The sequence below is a fragment of the Polypterus senegalus genome, chromosome 16 (assembly GCF_016835505.1).
Source record: "Polypterus senegalus isolate Bchr_013 chromosome 16, ASM1683550v1, whole genome shotgun sequence".
Taxonomy (NCBI): Eukaryota; Metazoa; Chordata; class Cladistia; order Polypteriformes; family Polypteridae; genus Polypterus; species Polypterus senegalus.
The window spans coordinates 2,610,119-2,631,231 of NC_053169.1; the positions used below are offsets into that span (position 1 = coordinate 2,610,119).

At 42.7% G+C, this 21,113-nt stretch overlaps 1 protein-coding gene across 2 annotated transcripts in view; it reads left to right on the plus strand.

Moving 5' to 3' along the window:
- The window catches only part of samd12 (sterile alpha motif domain containing 12), a 170,941-nt gene that overhangs the window by 121,074 nt on the left and 28,754 nt on the right, over positions 1-21,113 (plus strand). For both annotated transcript variants that reach the window (XM_039737897.1, XM_039737898.1), the window contains exon 5: positions 20,910-20,949. In XM_039737897.1, the coding sequence (XP_039593831.1) occupies positions 20,910-20,932 (23 nt within the window). In that variant the 3' untranslated portion in view covers positions 20,933-20,949. The remainder of the gene's footprint in view (positions 1-20,909; positions 20,950-21,113) is intronic.

Here is a 21,113-nt window from a genome sequence, read left to right on the forward strand (position 1 = left end):
TTGTGATCTATTTATTGTCACTTTTCCCAAAGCCTTTATTTTTTTGCATATTTATTTACCTAATTTTGTCCGAAAAACTCAAACATGATAATAGTGAGTGCTAATGGAGATATATTGTACAATACTTATAAAAATGAGTGCCGAAGTGCAATCTGCGTACCTCACACACCCTAAATCATGGCCGCTATGGGTCCTGACGTCACTCGTCCCAGGCTTTGTACACCTCAGCCATTCTGGGGTGAAACCGAGGAGCCCAAGGAGGAAAGAAACAATAAAAGAGCTGGCAGTTGGTGAGGGCCGCTCCACAGCCGAGTGCGCTGCCGTTCATTTCCCCCACAATTAATTCATGTTTGTCTTTGAAACATCTGGGCTTGAAATTAGCCGAGGCGCTGTGCCTATGCATACATTATTGTTCATCTGTATGGTGGGCTGGATTTGTTCTTGTTAATGTACTTTTGTACAATGCATGCATTATGAAGGACCATTGAAACGAAATGTGATCGCATTTATGGAGCGTAAATGAGGAACCGCTGGATGCACATCCGTATGGCACTCGTTTCTAGCCGAGTGAAGCCATCATCCTGCCCACAGCACTCTGAAGGGACCTTTTCTGCCATTGTGCCTCATTGATAACACAAACCCCTCACTCTGTTACCGTTACTCCTTGGCCACAACCAGCATAAGTAGATTCCCAAAGTGCACACCGTGGAATTTCATCCATAGCTACACTGACACATGAAGTTCAATCTACAGCACTAGCTGTGCGAACCTGACTTAGACGGGTACAAATCTGAGTAATCAATGCAGATCTCACACATTTCTTTGATACCCGGGTGGTCTGTTTCAGCTGGTATAATAACACACAGCAGACCCCTTTTCCTCTTTGGATGTTGTTGCCGCATCTTCTAGATGTCGCTTGTCAAACTGACCACTCAAACTTGCAACTTATTTCTGATCTCCACCTTGGAGGTCCCTGAAATCTAACAATACTGAAAGTGTGTGGGCGCCATTCTGGTAACTCAAGGAGCACATGCTATGAACACAGAGAGGGGAGCCCCTTATGTCCTCAAATTCTAATAATACTTAAGGGCGCTATAGACACCAAGGGGTGCCATTTTGGTTAACCTGAGGGGCTGAGCACTATGGACATTAAGGGAGAGCCCCTTGTGGTCCTCAGAGTCTAAATAAATACAGAAAGGCCTCAGTAGACGCCAAGGGGTGCCGTTTTGGTAACTCAAGGAGCAGGAGAGCCCCCCATGGTCCCTGAAGTCTAATACACTGAAAAGCCTGCTACAGATAGCAATGTTTTGTTTTTTTTGTTTAACTTTAGGGGCTGCACACTACAGAACCCCACCTGATGGTCCTCAATGTCTAATAATATTGAAAGGGCACTGCAGACACCGATGGGTGCCGCTTTGGTAACTTGAGGTAGTGAGCGTATGCTACAGATACTGAGGAGGAGGCCCCCGTGGTCCTCGAAGTCTAAAAGCACATCATGGACATTGAGTTACACCATTTTGGTAGCTGAAGGGGTGTGTGACTCTCACCCCATAAGGCCCCCAACCCCACACTGCTTAGGGCTCCATACTGACTGTGACGGGCACTGGACTGATTGAACTGGATATTCAGTGACTCTGAGATTTTTTTTCTTGTTTCCGTCCCCTTTCTTGGGTGGGCTTTTCATGGAGTTGCTGGCTATGCTCTTTTGCTTTTCTTGTGCAGGTTTGCCCACCAAGTTGGCCCTTCCACATTCAGGTGCTTTTATACAACAATCAACCGAGACCCCGGAGAGTTGACCTCCGTCAATTGTCGGACGTCTAAAACCGATTGGTTGCGCCGTGGCAGACTTGTAACCCTCAGCTCTGTTACACATCAGCCGGGGGGGTGCAGGCCTGACATTTTGAACACCTGCTTTGTCAGTCTATTGGCAAACGTGACACTTGAATATAATAGACACAACGATTAGAAAATTGAATATCCTCACGTATATCATATCTGGGCCTACATCAGCGGTGAAGCTCTGTTGACAATTTAATTATCTTTTCTTTCTCTTTTATTTCCAGTAACAAAGGCTTTTCAGTAGAATAACGTTCAATGCGGTTAGGCTTGGGCCCAGCAGACTGTCAGATGATCTGTGGGCTGCAGCTTAGAATTCCCTCCCCGTGGTTTCCGCTCAAGTGTCCACTCAAATCTCCATCGGTTCCCTTTGCTCCCGTGCTCAAGTCTGGACAAGCAGCAAAACTCAAACCGCCGATCAAATGCAAGGTTTGGTTTTTTTTTCCCCGTTTTTCTAGCAAGCTAAATTAAGCACACAGCCGGAATGATTTATTCATCTATCCACCTGTCTCATGTCTGGGCTCATTATTCCTGTTACAGGAGGAGTAAAGGGAGTTGGGGCCCATCCCAGCAGGAATGCAAACCAAGCAGGGGATGCCAGTCCATGACGGGGGCATATAGGGACAACTAACGTAACAAGTATGTGCAGCACCAGTGGGCATCTGCACTTTAACAAACCCAAATTTTCAAACGGTGCGGTACCAGCTGTGACCGGGAATGCCAGAGAGAGAGGTTGGGGTGCCAGCCGGGCATCCCAGTTTAATGACCATTGAAGAAAATAATGATAAAAAAAAAAGGTTAGTGCCCTCCGCACTCGACTGGTGGTACTTCAGCGGGAGCTCTGTCTCTGTTGAGGTCCTGGCCCAGAATGACCACCTCCTTCTGTGGATAGCCTTTTTAAATGGGGCGGAGCCTTCTCTGGGCATTGTGGGTGGAGCTAGGTGCCCTCCTTGGAAGTCCTCATAGAACTGTGGTGGAGAGAGTGCAGTGCCCCCCTCCACCCAAGGTGGCACTGCTTACCTTTTCAGAGCCTGGATGGAAGAGATTCCCAGGTGCATCCGCATTTTTAGGACTTTCAGTACCAGAAGTGAACATCAGCTTTCCTCTCAATCCCCCACACAACCCCCATCCCCACCCACTCACTTGGCACTCGCTATTGCAGTTGTGGAAAAACATCTGTTTAGTACACTTCATGGAATGAAACTACATGTTTAGACACGGTTGGAATTTCATGTGGACCCCCCAATACTGCTTGACGATGGGGTACCCCAACTTATTGCTGTAATGCGATCAGAACCTCTCCACTATAAGTTATGAAGCTGGAGCTATCGGTTATTTGCCCTGGCATTGATACCAAAGTCAAAATCTTAGACCCATTCAACACTAGACTTGGGAGCACCGTATACACTTGTGCCAGCCCTGTTCTTCACCGTCTCTTTCCTTTCTCTGCCTTGTGCCCGTTGCTGCAAGTGTTGGCACCAGCTCCCCATGAGTCCAAACTGGATTAGGAAGGGAATGAGTGCAAGGATGACAGTTCTGTGCAGCGGGTGCTGTGCCCAATTTTCCTCAGTTTCATCTCCCATATCTGCAGCTTTTTTTTTTTTTGCTCTGCAAATCACTAAAATTGGCAAAAGAATGAAAAATGGCGCAGATGTTTATTTGCATGTTTTACATTTTGATTAGGTAATTTTTTATTTATTTTTTTTTAAAGTGTAAGGGGGCGACCAGTTCCCAGGGTAAAGTCTATTTTTTTAAAACAGCGCTTGGATTAAAATCCGCTTAGTCATAGCCTAAGATCAGCTGTTACTCATAAAGTGCAATCAGCTTGTCAGTGACCCATAAAAGACGAGGGACTGAACAATGGAAAAATGTGTCGAGAAAAAGCCGCCACATGTGAAGGCGCCCAGAGCCTCGAGAAAACCGTTTGCTGCAAAAACAAGAACTGCGAGCACAAACTTGTGTTGAGCAGCCGAAACGCGCCGCAAGCAGAAGCCCAGAATTCAGTCATGCAGGAAAGTGTGGGCGAACCCGAAAGGCGAAAAAAAAGAAAAAACCCAAGGCTGAAAGTCCTCGAATGCTTTCACATGGGGTGCCCACCGGTGCCAGAAGGAAAACGGCAGGATCAAACCAAATGGGACGGACCTTCTCCTTGGCTGACTGTAACCTTTCACTCTTGTTATTCTAATGTCCGTTTTAGTGGGCTTCTGCTGTTCCAACCATCTGCGCAGTTAGGGTCCCACTGCCAGGACCCATTTGATAATAATACGGTTTATATAGCGCCATGTCATTTTCTAATCTACTTAATCCAGGCCTGGGTTATTGGGCCTGGGGCCTATCACAGCAAGCACAGGAACAAACTCTGGACATGGTGCCAGCACAAGCACACGCCACACACAAGGGCCACTGTAGTGCCACCAGTTCACCTAACCTGGATATCTTCATACAGTGGGACGAAACCCACGCCTGGGACGAAACGGGACATGAGCCCTGGTCTTCTTGCTGCAAGGCAGCAGTGCCGCTGTGCCACCCAGTGTTTCTCTACAGTGCTGATTATAAAAATGTTCACAACAAAAGAGACAAGTTAGGTCATGGACATGTGGGGTTGACATTCAGGTACATCTGGGGACTCTGGACAGAAGTGGTTCCCAGTTGTGCATATGTGAAGCAGCATTTTTGGGATTTTCAGTACCAGAAGTGAACATCAGCTTTCCTCTCAATCCCCCACACACCCCTGCGTGGGTTTGGAAGTCGCTGGTTTACTTCATCAAAGGTCACTTTTTTTCTTTTTTTTTTTTTAATAAACATTTTTTGTAACTATGTGACACCTTTCGAACACTGTATTTGAAGATAAGACTGTTGACCAATGAATGAATGGGGGGGAATGAATATTATGTATGAAGATAAGACTATTGACCAATGAATGAAGGGGGGGGTGGATCTTATATTTGAAGATAACACTGTTGACCAATGAATAAAAGGGGGTGGATCTTAGATTTGAAGATAAGACAGTTGACCAATGAATGAAGGGGGTGGTGTGAATGAATATTATGTATGAAGATAAGACTATTGACCAATGAATGAAGGGGGGGGTGGATCTTATATTTGAAGATAACACTGTTGACCAATGAATGAAGGGGGGGGTGAATCTTAGATTTGAAGATCAGACTGTTGACCAATGAATGAAGGGGGGTGGATCTTAGATTTGAAGATAAGACAATTGACCAATGAATGAAGCGGGGGGGGTGGATCTTATATTTGAAGATAAGACAGTTGACCAATGAATGAAGGGGAGGGTGGCTCTAATATTTAATGATAAGTCTGCCAATGAAGGAGTAGGAGAGTCAGATGTTCAGTTCAAAAACTCAGTCCCATGCCCCTTGCATTTCCTATTTATTGTGTGTTCTGATTTTCCGGGGTGTATCTATTTAACAATATCTTTGGAAAAATTGCATGCGTTTTGCACATTTTGAGCATACAGTTGGATTACCGATTATGCCACACGAGTAACATGAGTGTTTTTTTTTTTTTTTTTTTCGGTGACGTTTTTCACATTGTTTGTCATTGTGCAGCATTGGCCGCCATTATAAACTTGTTTTGTTTATCTTCATTTTATGTGAAAATGTGAAATTGCAGTTTGTTCTCGGCCATCACTACATACTACATGGGGTAAGTAACATGTACAAAATATCATTTTTGAGTGGAGTGTTTCTTTACATAAGAAAGCCAGAAAGTAGGGCCAAGGAGTGAGTGGCGGTGGTGGTGTCCCCTAAAGTCTAATATCTCTGTCTGCTTTGGTGAGTCGCTTCAAAAGATTTCAGTCTGCCCAGCTAAAAATAATAGTTTAAACAAGGAAAGGAAATTTGGAGCCACAACCATCCATCCATCCATCCCTCCCTCCCAAGTTTCCAGAGAGCAGTGCGCCTGTCTGTTTGTTTCTTGGCTCCGCTGCAGTTCTTCAGATTAGTGGAGGTTCTTTTGCTGTAACACAGACATTTTGTCTGCCTTGCCTCGCTGTTTACAGTACAAGCTGCATCCAAACCCTCCGTCTCTGTGCGGCATGTGGGGCCATTTTAGTCGACAAGAGGACACGCGGCCTTACACATCTGTCTACAGATGAATGTTTCTTTAAAGCAGTGAACCTTTTAGGTGAGACGTGTTTAGTTTAAGGGCAGAGACTCCTAAAAATAATATGAGCATCATCTGCTCCCGGAAGTGCAGTGGTGCAGCCTGTGTCATGCGGACTTGTGACATGTCCGTCTCGCTCATCTGCCCATTGGCTGAACCACATGAGATGTGCACATCAGCAGACTGCCACGTGTGAAGTCTTTGTGGAGTAAATCAGAAACAACAGGCCTTTGATGAGGGACCCGACTGGCTTAGAGACGTAGCAGGAGACGTCAGAAAGGCAAACGCTGTCTGCAAATCGACGTCTGAAATTAGAATTCAAAAGTTAATTCAGAGGATGGGCATCTAGAAGTACTAATCCCACTCATGTGTGCCAACCATTTATGTACTTTCTTGGCTTGAAACAGGAATGGGTCATGACCTCACATTTTTACTAAATTGGGCTTTTTCATTTTTTTTTCCCCTTTATATATCTTTACTGTTTACTTTAAATCTTTGCATCTCTGAAGGTGTTTGGCTGTAGTTTAATGAGGGTCAGAAGCCCACCAGGGACAGTGTTTTCAGCCAGTCTTTATTTTATCTTTCCGTTTTTATTTTTTCGTCCAGTCCCAGGAGATCCAGTAGAGGGTTACATGCTTGCAATTTTCTATTTGCACTAATTGAGATTTCCTCTGTGAGGATGGCAGAGTGGCTCAACAAGCAGTGCTGTTGCCTCACAGATCCCGCATCCTGGGTTCAAACCACTCACCTGGTCGCTGTCTGTGTGGTGTCTGCATGTTTTCCCTGTTTCCCTATGGGATTGTTTCCATGTTCCCAGTTTTCCTTCCAGATTTAATACAATTTTCAGGTTTGGTCGGTAACTCAAAATCGGCCCCAGTGGAATTTAAACTCTGTGTGCCGCGTTTCTTCCTTCCTTAAACCCTAAGACCTTAAGTTGGATTCAACTCATTTGAAGATGTTCACTGAGAGTGGTATAGTGGTTCAAAGGATAGTGCTGGTTTCTCACAGATCCAGTGTCCTGACCTCAGATCCTATTCCTGGTCACCTTCTGTGGGGTTTTCTGTGTGCTCTCCCTGTGTCTTTGCTGGATTTCCACCAGGTACCCCAAGTCTTAATGTCAGATCCATGAAGGTGTGTTTTGTATGTGAGTTAATGACTGACCCCAATATAATTAAATTTGATGTTTGTGTGTCAGGGAGCCCGGCGATGAACTGGCATCTCATCCAGGGTTGCTTTCTTGCTTGATGCCCAGGTCTTCCAGGGCAGGCTGTGCCTTTGCCCATGACACTGATTTGGATTAAGTGGACTTGACAAAGCGCTTTATAAGTATATCGAACAATTAAGAGTGGCACAGCGGGCATGTTGGATGGGCGGCACACCTGTCAATCATTTTTTTTATTTCAGCCAGTCACATGTTGGTTTTTTGCTAATGAACTTCTGATTGACGTGTGCTAGCAGCAACATGATTCGCTGGCGATGAATCTGAATGACAGTTATCGTAATTCCACAGTCTGCAGGATTACCCTTCTCAAACGTCGCGGGATGTAAATCATAATCAGAAATAAAGTCGTTACCAGTAAATTCTGAAATGAACAATATGAAACGACGCAAAGGGCTTTTCTTTGACGGATCCAAATCTTGGATGATCGGGTACGTGTGGCTCTGACTTTTTAAAAACATTGACATGTGACTTCTGGGAACCGCCTCCCAGCAACAGGGCCTCGTGTCCTAGCAACCAGTCTCCCAGCTGGGCGGTGTCGCCGGAGAACGTAAGCCTGAATCGGCATAAGCCATCCTGACTCGGGGTGTTCATAAGAAGTGTAAATCGATTCACGTCATGAGGTAGAAGTGCATGAATACATGGGTCAGATGTTTGAAATATTAAAATATGTGCTTCAATCTAAAGGGTTAAAGTCTAAATATTGTCAATTGTAATAGAAATTTGTCATTTTTCACCCTCTGATGAAGGTTCATAGAGGGCGAGGAGAGGATCACAAATCAAAAATAATCTCATATTCATAATTCTGACCTTAAAATAGTGTGAAACGATACCCCACATGCTTAGGTTTGAAATTTGTCATTTTTAACCTTCTGGGGGGGTGCCTCTTAGAGGGCTAGGACCACCGGTAGCAAATTAAATATGAAAAATATGATCATAATCATGATCAGCAACCACCCTGGGTGCTTCTGTAATTTCTGGGGTCAATGTGTCACCCTGTGTCTTAAACCCCGGACCACCGCAGGCGTAACAGAGACCATCAGGTGCCTACCGTTTTGCAGGCTTTTAGTAAAAGCAGGTTTAGGCAGGAGTTGCGCGCTCCCATATAATGTCGTGTAGGGAGCCGCTCCGGGCGGACTGTGAGATTTGATTTGTGTTCGCCGACATGCGAAGGCAGCGTGAGCTCATAACTCACTGCGGAGCATCAGATGCTGACGACAAGATAATGAAGGCCTTCTGTGCGGTGGCAAGGCATACGAGTTAACGGCACGTGTCTGTCATGGCTCCCCGGATGGCTAGTGGTCTCCTTTTATAACATTACAGGGGGCGATAAATTGTATCGACTTCATATTCTATTATATGTAATTGGATTGAGAAAATGCACAACGGAAAAGAGGAGTCAAACTCTGACTGATGGCGAAGACTTCATTTTGTGTGAAAAGGATAAAATAGTGCGTGAGTAGCAAGATTACCGGGGATTACTTTGTAAGCAGAGCAGCACTGAGTTCAAATCCCGGCCTGGTCACCATCTGGGTGGAGTATCCACATCCTCCCTATGTTCGTGCTGCATTTCTCTAATTTACATTGGCCCAGTGTGCTGTTGGTGTGTGTGTGTGTGTGTTTCAGTGGTCATGGAGGTGGACTGGCGTCCCGTCATAAATTGGTTCCAGCCTTGTGATTAGAAGATTGAATCAGTTTATTTCAGAAGTGCCTCACCGCTGCTGGGACTCGAGTTCAAATTCTGGCTCACAGTCTGTCTGTGTGGAGCTTGGAACGTTCTGCCTGCGTTCATGTCCGTCGTATACAGGAACACTTGAACTCCTCTCACATCCCGAAGACATGCAGGTTCATCGAATCACACAACTCACCATAACGTGGATTAATTTAAGATGAAAGTAATAAACCGTAACATAACACAAAGCAACAAATCCTAACATAACACGCCATAACATAACTTAATACAGTATAAAATAACGCAATATAACATAACACAACAAACAATGATGTAATACAACACACACAGTACAACTTAATATAGCAGACCGCATTATGTAATTACACAACACTCCCTAACCAACTAACATAACACACTGCAACATGCCATGACGTGGTAGAATGTAAAACAACTCAACAAATCTTAATGTAACACACTGTGACGTAACTTAGCACACCATAGTATACAATACATGCAGAGTATAGTACAGTATAACATAACACAGCAAACCATAATACAAGTAACGTAACACAATATGCCATTACACAACATAACAAACTATAGCATAACATCACACGACAAAACATAACACAACATGGGCGGCACGGTGGCACAGTGGGTAGAGCTGCTGCCTCGCAGTTAGGAGACCCGGGTTCACTTCAGTTTGCATGTCCTCCCCGTGTCTGCGTGGGTTTCCTCCCACAGTCCAAAGACATGCAGGTTAGGTGGATTGGCGACCATAAATTGGCTCTGGTGTGTGTGTGCTTGGTGTGTGTTTGTGTGTGTCCTGCGGTGGGTTGGCACCCTGCCCGGGATTGGTTCCTGCCTTGTGCCCTGTATTGGCTGGGATTGGCTCCAGCAGTCCCCCGTGACCCTGTGTTTGGATTCAGTGGGTTGGAAAATGGATGGATGGATAACACAACATATCTTAATGCAGCTTAATATAACACAGCATAGTATTACACAACACAGAACACAACTTAATACAGCATAATGGAACACAACAAACCATAATATAATACAACTTATTATATAACACAACACAACACATAAACCATAACTTGACACACGGTAACATAACAAAACGTGAAACAGTTTAACATAACAACACAGCAACCATGACCTCACACGCCATAACACAACTTAATATGAGTAACCCAATGATATAACGATATATGATATCATGAAATAACACAACACACACAGTGCAGCTCAATATAACTCACCACCATACAACGTAACATAATGTCACAGTACAACAAACTGTAAGCCTGCATAACACAACCCACTATAAGTTCACACCAAGTGACTTAATAAGACACAGTGACATACTACAACATGACACAACCCACCGTAACAGAACACAACTTCTCACAGTTCCGTTTCGTTGTGTTATTTTGTGTCGTATTGTGCAAACCATCCATACCACAACATATAACGACAGAATAAAGTACAACGTAACACAACATAACCACGTTTCTCAAAGCTGCTTAATCCAGTTCAGGGGTGTGAGATGGCAGCCTGTCCCAGCAGGCCTGGGGGAGCAGAATTCAAGCCGAGTGCTGAATCGCTGAGGTGGCAGTGCTACCCTCTGCGCCCACCAAGCCATCCATATAAGTAATTAAATGGTGTCAGTTTGACTTTCTCAATAATGATAAGTAAGACCCTCTGAGTCACCCGACAAGGGCTGCCAGTTTAGAACGTCATTACATTCATGGGGTCCTGATGGTTCACGACTGTTTTTTTTTTTTTTGTTCTCTGAGTTTTGCTTGCGGTTCATAAAACTGCGTGGCTAATTCTGGGCTCAGGTCTCTGCATGCGTATAATTTATCATTAAATAATTCATTACGGTGCTCGTTGTGTTTCCAAAGAAATTAATCAAGTGACTCGAGCCAGTGTTATTATAAGAAAAAAGAAATGGCGATGATAAAGGACCAAATTAGTGTGCAATAAAAATAAAACTGTAAATACAAAGACAAACAGCTGGAGCCCCGGCTTTAGGCTCGTTATTTGGTGGAAGTAAATTTGTTCATTTTATGAAGTCGCCTCGCCTTCTCCAGGGTTACAGGGAAGCCGGGGCCTGTGCCAGTTGAACTGGGTGAAAGAAAACCAACCGGGGACAGGATGCCATGCCATCAAAGGGCACAGTGAGTGTGGAGTCGCCCATCAACCTACACAAGTGCACACCGAGACCACTCAAAAACGAGCTGCTGAATTTACTTTTGTTGTTATGTTTTTGTTTCTGTTTTGTTTGAAATTCTTTGTGTCTTTTTGTGCTGCCATATTTGTTTTCCAACAGTCGGTGCTATTCTGTCGGTTGGTGTGCTGAGATCGGTGGATGTTGTAAACTGATCCTTCACCATGGCGACAATATACAAGTCTGCATCTCTCATTCCGTATTGTCCGAGTTTCTGGATCAACTACAGAGTCCTTGTCAGTGTTTGTGTTCCTTTTGTCTTCCCCACCCATCCCAGATATTTTCAGCTCTGGTCATTTGAACTTTTCTGGACTTCCCAGTTTGACCTTTGCCTGTAAATCTATTTTTTTTTCTTTTTATCCCCGTCCATCTCGTAATCAGTTTGCCTGCAGTTCCTCCTGTCAGCTTTAGCTCAGCTCCTCTTAGCTCTGTCTTGGATGCTTCAGATTAATTTGCCATACTTTGACAGGCGAGATCCAAATAAATCAGACTCGGCCGCATTGATTGTTTTGTTGCTGCTGACAGTCAAGAAGCTTTCCTCTTTCGGATTTTAAAAGCCATCTCTCTCGCTGTGGGCCGATGAGACCTTTTTACAAAGCTTATTTCAAAAATGTTTTTATTTTTGGCTTGCCTTATAGGTCACATCTGCTGCTGCCTCTCCTATGAACTGCGATGTAAGCTGTAAGGGAGACACGGGGGGTCCGGCCCAGAGGGGGTATCTTTGAGGCATCCGGGGCATGTCTGATCGATACAACAAGGCCCAACAGATAGCCGGTGCTGCATTGATTTAATACTAGTCAATATCCTCTGTGCGACCTTGGAGATGATTGATGCTTCTTTGTCAGCTCCACTCTTCTCCCAGGACATCCTCATTACTTGCCAGCTCTTTGGGATTTTTAGGTTGGCACTGAAGTGGCGCTCGTTGTTTTCGTTTTAAATTTTGTTCACCACCGTACGGTCTAATCTTTTGACTTACATATCAGAACAGTCGCCTACACTGTGCTGCATAGGCTTCAGCTCTCCGGTGTTATCACATTTGCTTCATCCTGGAGATTCTGCTGCCCAGAATCTGACAACACAGGAATGGAGATACCCACTAGGACATACACGTATGTTAAAGAGACCATAGCGAGGGTCAACAGCAGAAGTCAGAAAAAACTATGTGGACGCCAAAGTGTAGCAGTGTAAATAATGTCGATTGACACAAGCCGATGTTCGAGATAGAGACACTATTACCAAACCCAAAGTCGATAACCGAGAGACACAATGTTACAGAAACTGAATATTACTGTGTCTTGGGTCTGCGCCCCCTTGTGGTCACCGTTGTAAATTAATGAAGGTCCCTAAAGTCCTGCTCTCCACCACACTACTTGGTCACTCATTCCATTTCTCTGTGTGAAATTTAAACTGTATAGGCTCAGCTCTTACTTTACTTTTACTTTTCTTTAGATACTTTATTAATCCCAAGGGAAATTCACAGACTCTTTTCATCTTTCCTCATAACTCATCCCCTGTAGCTCTGGAGTCAGCCTAGTCGCTCTTCTCTGGACATTTTCTAGAGCTGCTATGTCCTTTTTGTAGACCCCAACTGCACACAGGACTCCAGATGAGGCCTCACCCAGTGTGTTATAAAGCTGGAGCAGAACTTCCTTGGACTCGTATGCCACACGTCAGCAGGCTGTGTAACCTGACATTCTGTTAGCCTTCTTAATGGCTTCTGAACACCCTCTGGGAGTTGATAGTGATAGTCCTTCTCATGAGGTGGACCTTCGATTTCCAGACCTCCCATTGTGTATTCAAACCTCACATTTTTACTTCCTACGTGTTATACTTTACATTAACTGCCACAAATCTGCCCAAGTCCCTCTGTGATGATTCAACGGGTTCTCTATTATCTGCCAATCCACCCATTTTTGGAGCCCCTTATTCATAGATGTGGCCCCCTTATGTTTATATCTGGGCTCAGGGATGGATCAAGTGCACCATAACTCCCTCCAGATCCTCCCTAAGGGGTGAATATCAAGAACAGTTCTTCATAAACTTCATCGATCGTCTTCATCTTTAAAACTCTTGAGGGCACAATGCCAAATCTCTCCCACGTCCGTCTCATGTATCCTGACTGCAGCGCACTCGCACTCCGGCCTGATAACTTTCCATATCTGTATGATCGGCAGGCTTGCTACCTGGCACACTGACTTTGAAAAAGGAGAGATAACACAAGCAGAGACGGCAGAGAACTTTTCAGAAATAAATGCAAATCTATTTTTAAAGGTTGCCATCAAACATAATGTGTAATCAGAGGCGCGCTTCGTCTGTTCCTCTGTGGCTCACAGTTGATTTCACTCAAGGTGCACACATCTCCTCTGTTCGATTTGAATTGCTAAGAAGTTCCTCTTCCCACCCACTCATGTCATGTCACATTGTTCCAAGAAAACACTGTAAGGATGAGAGCTCCAACTTCCAGGCAGCAAGAAAGACGAATCAAGCTACCTGGAAGGAGGACAACTAAGAAAAATGGCTTCTGTATGTTCATATTGCGTAGAGTCGGGTGGGCATTTGCACAATGTGTTTACCTAAACTGTGGACGTCTTCCAAATGTAAAACTCTTTCATTTTGTGCTCGGTGCCCTTCACAATGTGGTTGCCATAGAGAACCTTCTTTCATTTCGTCCTCGGTGCAGGTATCACCAGTGCACATGACAGATTACCGAGCATTCATTCTGAGCACCCTGTGTGAGAAAGGAGACAAATCAGAAGAAACAGATAAAGGACGCGATGGGACGTCAAGTGTCACATCACTGGCAATAGAAGCGAACAAATGAAAAACGACGCCTGTGTTCTTCAAGAAGTCATCTCATAAAGGTGCATCAGATGTCTGCTTTCTGCAGTGTTTTCATGGAACTGTATGTTCATAACAGCCGAGATTTCAAAAGCAGCACACAGCGATGGCCTTTGCACTCTGGAACTGCCCTCTTAGGTTTTATTGGAAATCACAACTTTCATCGGAAAACCCCAGAAAGAATCATGTGACCTGTGCTGTTATTCTCTCTGTGTGTGTGTGTGTGTATGTATAGATGTATGTGTATATATATATATAATGTGTATATATCCTTCTATATAATTTGATAGTATCCGTATGTATGGTGTTCACGTCAATACCTCGACTCAATACTGGAGAGCTTTAAATGTTAAGAGCGGGATTTAGTATTGTATTCTGTAGTTAACAGGGAGCCAGTGACGTTGAGAGAGAATCGGTGTGATATGATCAGTGGATTTAGAACAGCAGGTTATTATCCTGGCAGCAGAATTTTGAAGAAGTTGTAAGCGATGGATACGTTTTTGTGGGATGCCAGATAGAATAGCATTACAGTAATCTATACGTGAGGTGACTCAGGCATTAACCGATACTTCAGTACTGTGTTGTGTAAGAACAGGACGAAGTCTAGAAATGTTTCGGAGATGGAAGAAAGAAGTCAGAGAAATGTTACTTATACGGGAGGAATTATTTAATAATTATAATTATTATTATTAAATAATTGCCATTATTAGTGTATAAATGGATATAAATAAATTTAAACGATTCGCCAAAATCTGTTGTATGTAAACGATACTGTTTTAAACATTATTGTTTTTTCATCAGAAATCTCGGTTTCCACGTCTACGTATATTAGATTAAATGGCACTTTTACCGCTCGCAATATGACGGACGTGCTGACGTATCGTGTCGACTGGGCAACACAGTGAATGTGGCGTCTATCTGTATATGTCTATGATTTGTTCGCTTTCCAACGCAGTGTAAATAAAGTAAATTCATCTCACTACGTAATACCATGTAACACATTATAATTATCCTGCTTTACGCGAATATACCCATGCCACCAAAAAAAAAGACATAAAATTCCACGGTCCACTTCAGATGCCAGTGAAAAGTCTATTTCAAAGGCGTCTCAAACGCCACAGCAGACACAGTCCAAAGTAGAGGAACTTACAATAAAATGTGAATCAGAAAACTGTTTGTTCTATTTCTATGTTCTGTTTCTTTCATTTGGGAAATTCACCGGTTATAGATTCCCGGGCAACGCCGGGTACTCCTGCTAGTATATATATACCGTAGATCCCGTTATATAAGCCTAGAATTTCGTCCTAGATTTTTGGCTTGGAGTTTGGGGGTCGGTTTATACAACGAGTGTTGTTTCAGATTCAAGATTTCCAGCGCAATGCCGGTTTTGCCGATGAATAGGGAAGTAAATAATGACGAAACCACAGAGCCATCTTTCAGGTGAAGAAGTAACTTTGCATGCCGGTACTTTAAATTAAATAAAGAATTTATTCAAACAAGTGTTTTAGTTGTTGATTTTATTAATAAAATTTATAATAAATTATGGGGAAGTTTAAAATGAAATTTTTTGTTTTGATTTACGATCAGCATCTTGCGTTACGAAACGGATGCGGTCACGTGTATCCGCTTGTGTGACTGTAAACAAACAACCGAGAGCGTTAGTAGCGTCAGTCGGAGCCCAGATACATGTGTTTGTGGATGTGATTTCCGTCATTGCATTGTAGATTTCATAATTCTGCATTGTAGAATAGAATGCCTTTTATTGTCACCTAATTCCTAATTCGTATAGTATAGTGACAATAAAAGGCATTCTATTCTAGAAACAATTTCATACTGTACTCACCATTTAATTTGACACCTTTGGGCTGCAGTAAGGGAGGAGATATTTCCACACAATGTCCATCTTTGTTTCAATTGCGATCGCTTACTTTTACCTTCTCTTCCTTCCTTAGCAATTATGTGTCTTGCTTGCATGGTCTTAATGAATTATATATATAGGTAATTTCTGAATAAATCCTAATTTATTGTCACTATACGCATCTACAATGAGATTAAAAGCAGCTCCTTCAGTGCAGAAAAAAGTTCTGTATAGGGCTTGTATGGTTGTTTTTTAGCTTTAGCATAACGCCGGATCTGCGGCCCGCTTCTGCTTTCTTTCCCTCCTCCGTCTGTGTCGTCTCCTAGACCCGACAACAATCCACGGAGAGCCCGCTGGTCTTGCTATGTTGTCCGGGATGTTGTGCGTGTGATGAAAAACACTCGAAACAGATGTCTGGCTCTGGACACCGATGTCTATAAGGTTCTGAATGGTGTAGCGGATGTTCGCCGAACCGATCGTAGACAAAGAAGGACAAAAAAAAAGTACAAAAAAGTGCACTGAAAAGGAGAGCCCTGAGCCGCTGCGACCATGCGTGCCGCCATGCTCTTAGCTTAATCGAAGTAGGCTTGGCACTTTTTATAACTTTTTAGTTAGTACATTAGAAAAATGATTGGTGTTTTGGTAAATTATGCACATTATATTATATATCAAAAATGCCGGCAGTCTCAAATTCTCGCCGATAAACATTATAAATATACCCGAAGAGACACTTTTAAGGAAATTTAGAAAATTTTGCTTGGAGAAGGGGGTCGGCTTAAATACCAGTCATCGGCAAATACGTGTAATTTAGCAGGAAGAGAAGGGGTTTGGCTAATATACCGGGTCGGCCTGTATTCCGGGATCTACGGTATATACATATCTATAACTATTAGTTCTGACCCCGGACCGCTTCTTTTAGGTACAGTTTGCCGTTGGCCTTTCCTGTGACCAGGCCGTGATTTTGGAGGAGTGTGAAGAGGCTTATTAATTGCTTTATTTTGTGTTTATTTTATTTTTGTGTACCTTTTGTGCACATATAATTAGTTTTTTCCTTTTTTTTTAATTATTTTGTCATCATTCTTGTACTGACTAGCAATGAAACAGTCAAGTCAAACTTGGAGAAGGACCAGACGACAAAAAGATGCGGCCAGAAAAACAACGTCAGGGTCAGAGCCTGAAGTCAAGAAAATAATCGTGAAAGCCACCAACTCTAAACCATCAAATTGAAGTCTTTAAATGGGTAGAATGTCAATACCAAAATCAAAAGAAAAAAAATCTGAATATTAATATTTAAAAACAAAAATTTTAAATATAATGTATGAAAAATATAAAAAAGATCAAAATCAAAACAATAGTCAGAGCTGCCAAGTCTAAAACATAAATTAGTCTTTAAATGGGTAAATATGAATACCAAAAATCAAAATAAAAAAAAAAATTAAAAATGATATACAGTATATAAAATATGTAAAAAATATGAATAGCAAAATCAAAACAATTTTCACAACCATCAACTGTAAACCAAAAATCAGTTTTAAGTTTTAAAACAGGTGGAATATCAATACCAAGATCAAAAGAAAACAAAATATCAATATAAAAAAATATAAATATACATAAAATATTTTTTAAAATATCAGTACTAAAATCAAATTGATCGTCATGGTCACCAAGTCTAAAACTGAAAATCTGAGTCTGAAAATGGGTAGAATGTCAATACCAAAATCAAAAGGAAAGTCTCAGCTAATCGCTACATAATATCGAAATCACCGAAGAGTCAGCACCGCATGAGGTGACCTTTATACGGTCATGTGGATGAACTCACCATTGCACGACCCCCGTGCATCATGGGATGGCTTACCATGGTAACAGGTGACACAAAACCCTCTAAACATTGCGGTGCCCATAGTCGCAACAAAAATGGCAAAAACATGAAAAAATAATCAGCTTTTAGATAAACCTTTCAAACATAAAATGAACCTCAGCAACGAAGTCTCTGGGTGAGCCCAGGAAAAAATAAATAAAAACGTCAGTCACGACCGTTCTGGTGAAGTCATTTTGTGTTCGGTTTTTTTGGATGGTCACTGCCATTTTTGGGTATTTTTTTGTAATCATGTGACACAAAGGAAACGCGAGATGTTGGGTCATCCTGACCCACCTATTTAGGATGGCAGCTCACAGCTTCTGATATCCGGGTATTTGATTTCTTTCCTAAAACCCTCAACTATCTTCCTGTTAGTGTTGGTGGAGGACCCTTTGCTTCAGCATTGTGCTTACTTTTGTTTCTAATGAAATGAAAACCGAATGCGGCCAAACACGAATGAGTACCTGAATTGTAGACCTGACACCCGAGGTTACAAGGTTAGCTCAGGATTATTTAGCGTCAGTCTGTGAAACTGCCCGGGTCACGTGGCCTTCTGCTTTTTGAGACATCTTGGATATTCACAAGTATGAGGTGTAGTTTCCTGTTGTTCATTTTTAATCTTTAGGTTTATTTGTCTTTCAGGGCACTTTGAAATATCAATATCTTGAGGAAGCGCAATGTGAATCAAGCTGTTACTGGAATGGACTCCTGGCCAGTGAATGAGAGGGAAGGCGAGTCTTCGGTTCAATGTGCATTTGTAGTTGAATGCATTCCACTTTCGTTCATGGAAGCGTTTTGTTTAACATTTCAGTAAAAGTACACTTGTTTGTGACATTGTGATCAGATAACCGGGCACCTTAACATGTGTGACATGAGTAATGTGAGATTTTTTCATTTATCTTTTTGCTGTTGTTTGCTGTTGTCCCACACAGGTCACCAAAGGCTTCTGTTAAATATAAAATTCACCTCTCCTCCTCATTCATTGGCCAAGATTCCTATTCTCAAATTGAAGACCCGCCTCCCCTCATTCATTGGTCAAGATTCCTATTCTCAAATTGAAGACCTGCCTCTCCCCCTCATTCATTGGCCAAGATTCCTATTCTCAAATTGAAGACCCGCCTCTCCCCCTCATTCATTGGCCAAGATTCCTATTCTCAAATTGAAGACCCGCCTCTCCCCCTCATTCATTGGCCAAGATTCCTATTCTTAAATTGAAGACCAGCCTCTCCCCCTCATTCAATGGCCAAGATTCCTATTCTCAAATTGAAGACCCGCCTCTCCCCCTCATTCATTGGTCAAGTGTGTTCTCTGCAGTTCAAACAGGGTTTTCTGTTTATGCCCAGCAGTCTATTTAACAATATTTTACCAAAGAGAGATAGATAGATAGCTGCATGTGTTTTGCGCGTACAACTGGCTAACTAACAAGTGGATTATGCGACCCAAGAGTAACGTGAGATTTTATTTTTTCATTTCCTTTTTTCCTGTGGGCACATTTTCACATTATTTGTGGTTGTACAGCATTGGTCACCATTGATGTCTATTAAATCAGAAGCTTTTCTTTATCTCCATTATTCTTGAACACACAAGAGTAAAATGTTTTCACAGACATCACTACAAATTACATGGGGTAAGAAACATATAAGAATTAATATAAAATTTTTGCTAGGCTTGTTCCAGTAATATGTCACCTCAGAACTTTCAACTTTCTTCAAACCGACTCCATGGTGTCATGTTTCTGCCAGAGTTTCTCTCCTGGCTGCGGCTTCAAGTCACATTTCTTGTCTTTTTTTTTGTCAGTTATTGTGCCATGTTTCTATGGTAACATTACCTTTGTTTATTATCCGTTTTGCTGCCAATGCCTTTGTTAAGCTCCTTGTGTAGCCAGCAGCCGTACCACCTGAACTTCAGAACAGGACATCCACCTGAAGTTAAGCCTGTTTGGGCCCAGCCAGTAGTTGGATGAGAATAGCTGATGTTGCTGTTGGTGAGCCAGCAGTGGGCGCTTACTGTGAGGTCTGAATGTGGACCCCAGTACCCCAGTGCAGTGACGGGGACACTGAACTGTAAAGATGGCACTGTCCTTTGGATGAGACGTAAAACCCAAGGGCCTGACTTTCTGTGGTCATTAAAGATCCCTGGGCATCCTTCATAAAGTTTTGGATATACCCTGATGTCCAGGCTAAATTGCCCACCATGGTCTGGTCATTCTGGCCCCCTAATCATCCCCTGTCTCTAATTGGCTATCTCTCATGCCACTTCACCACCTAACAGCTAATGTGTGGTGGAGCAAAAATGGCTGCCGTCGCATCATCCAGGTGGGGTGCTACACATTGGTGGTGGCTGAAGTGAGTAGTGAGAAAAAGCTATATATAAATATGAAGAATTATTATTATTATTTTTGGGTGGTTCCCCAAGAGACCAGTCACCACCAGGAACTGCTTTCCACCCTCTAAGTATTAAAAGTTCTCCCCTTTCAGTTCCTGGCGGGAGTGGATTGTTTTATTTGACCTTCTTTTGTGCTTCTTGTGATTTTCTCGATTTTTGAGCCTTTGCTCTTTCTTTTCACCATTCTGTGATATCTGTGATGGCCTCGGATTGCCTTTTCCTCAGGAATTTCCTTTTTTGTGCTCCACGGAGCGTCTTGCGCTACTGACCATTTCTGTTAAAAATTCACTCTTTTACTTCATTACGTTTGCCGTTCACAACTCCATTGCTGATATCTAAATTTCCACCTCTGACCTCCGTGGTCTGCACCCCTCTGACCGCTGGCTGTTCTGCGCACACCACCTTCATCTTTTATGTGATCCCGGGGTTTGAGCGCTGGCCTCTGTTTTCAGATGATTGGTTGAATAATTGTTCATGGAGTCACTGTGTGTCACTGGTTAATACTGCACATTAAAATGGAGCCCTTGTGACTGTCTAACAAACTCTATTGCTTATAATTTTAAGACCCACTTTTTTCCATAGGTTTCCAAACTTAAAATTGGGATGTGCCCTAAATTTGAGGTTTTTTAACTACCATCCCTCAAAAATCCCATTTTTCTGGGGTAAACGAGTGATTCCCTAATGGGGGGGGGCTTGTCAAGGGAAAGCGATTTCCACACATTATGTTTACTTGCAACTATTGTATCTACTAATCCATTTTTTCCGTAAAAGTCTGTTTTGTTAAATTGAAATTGGAAGCAATAGAGTGTTCACCATTTTTCTTTGAAATGCGGTTTGTTATTTGCCCCCATTAAACTTCTCCCTCCCTTGTTTCCACAGTGATCCCTGCTGGGAAATGGTGAAGCAGCCCCCCTGAAAGGTAAAGCTGAGATTTTCATTAAAGTGTTGATCGTATGCAGGAATATAGTTTTAATTGTCTCAATTTTATTGAAATAAAAGAAAACACAGAAGCACAGTACCACTCCATTACAGAACGTCCTTAATAAGCTGAGTTACATCCAAAGAGCCTTCACAAGTTCTTCG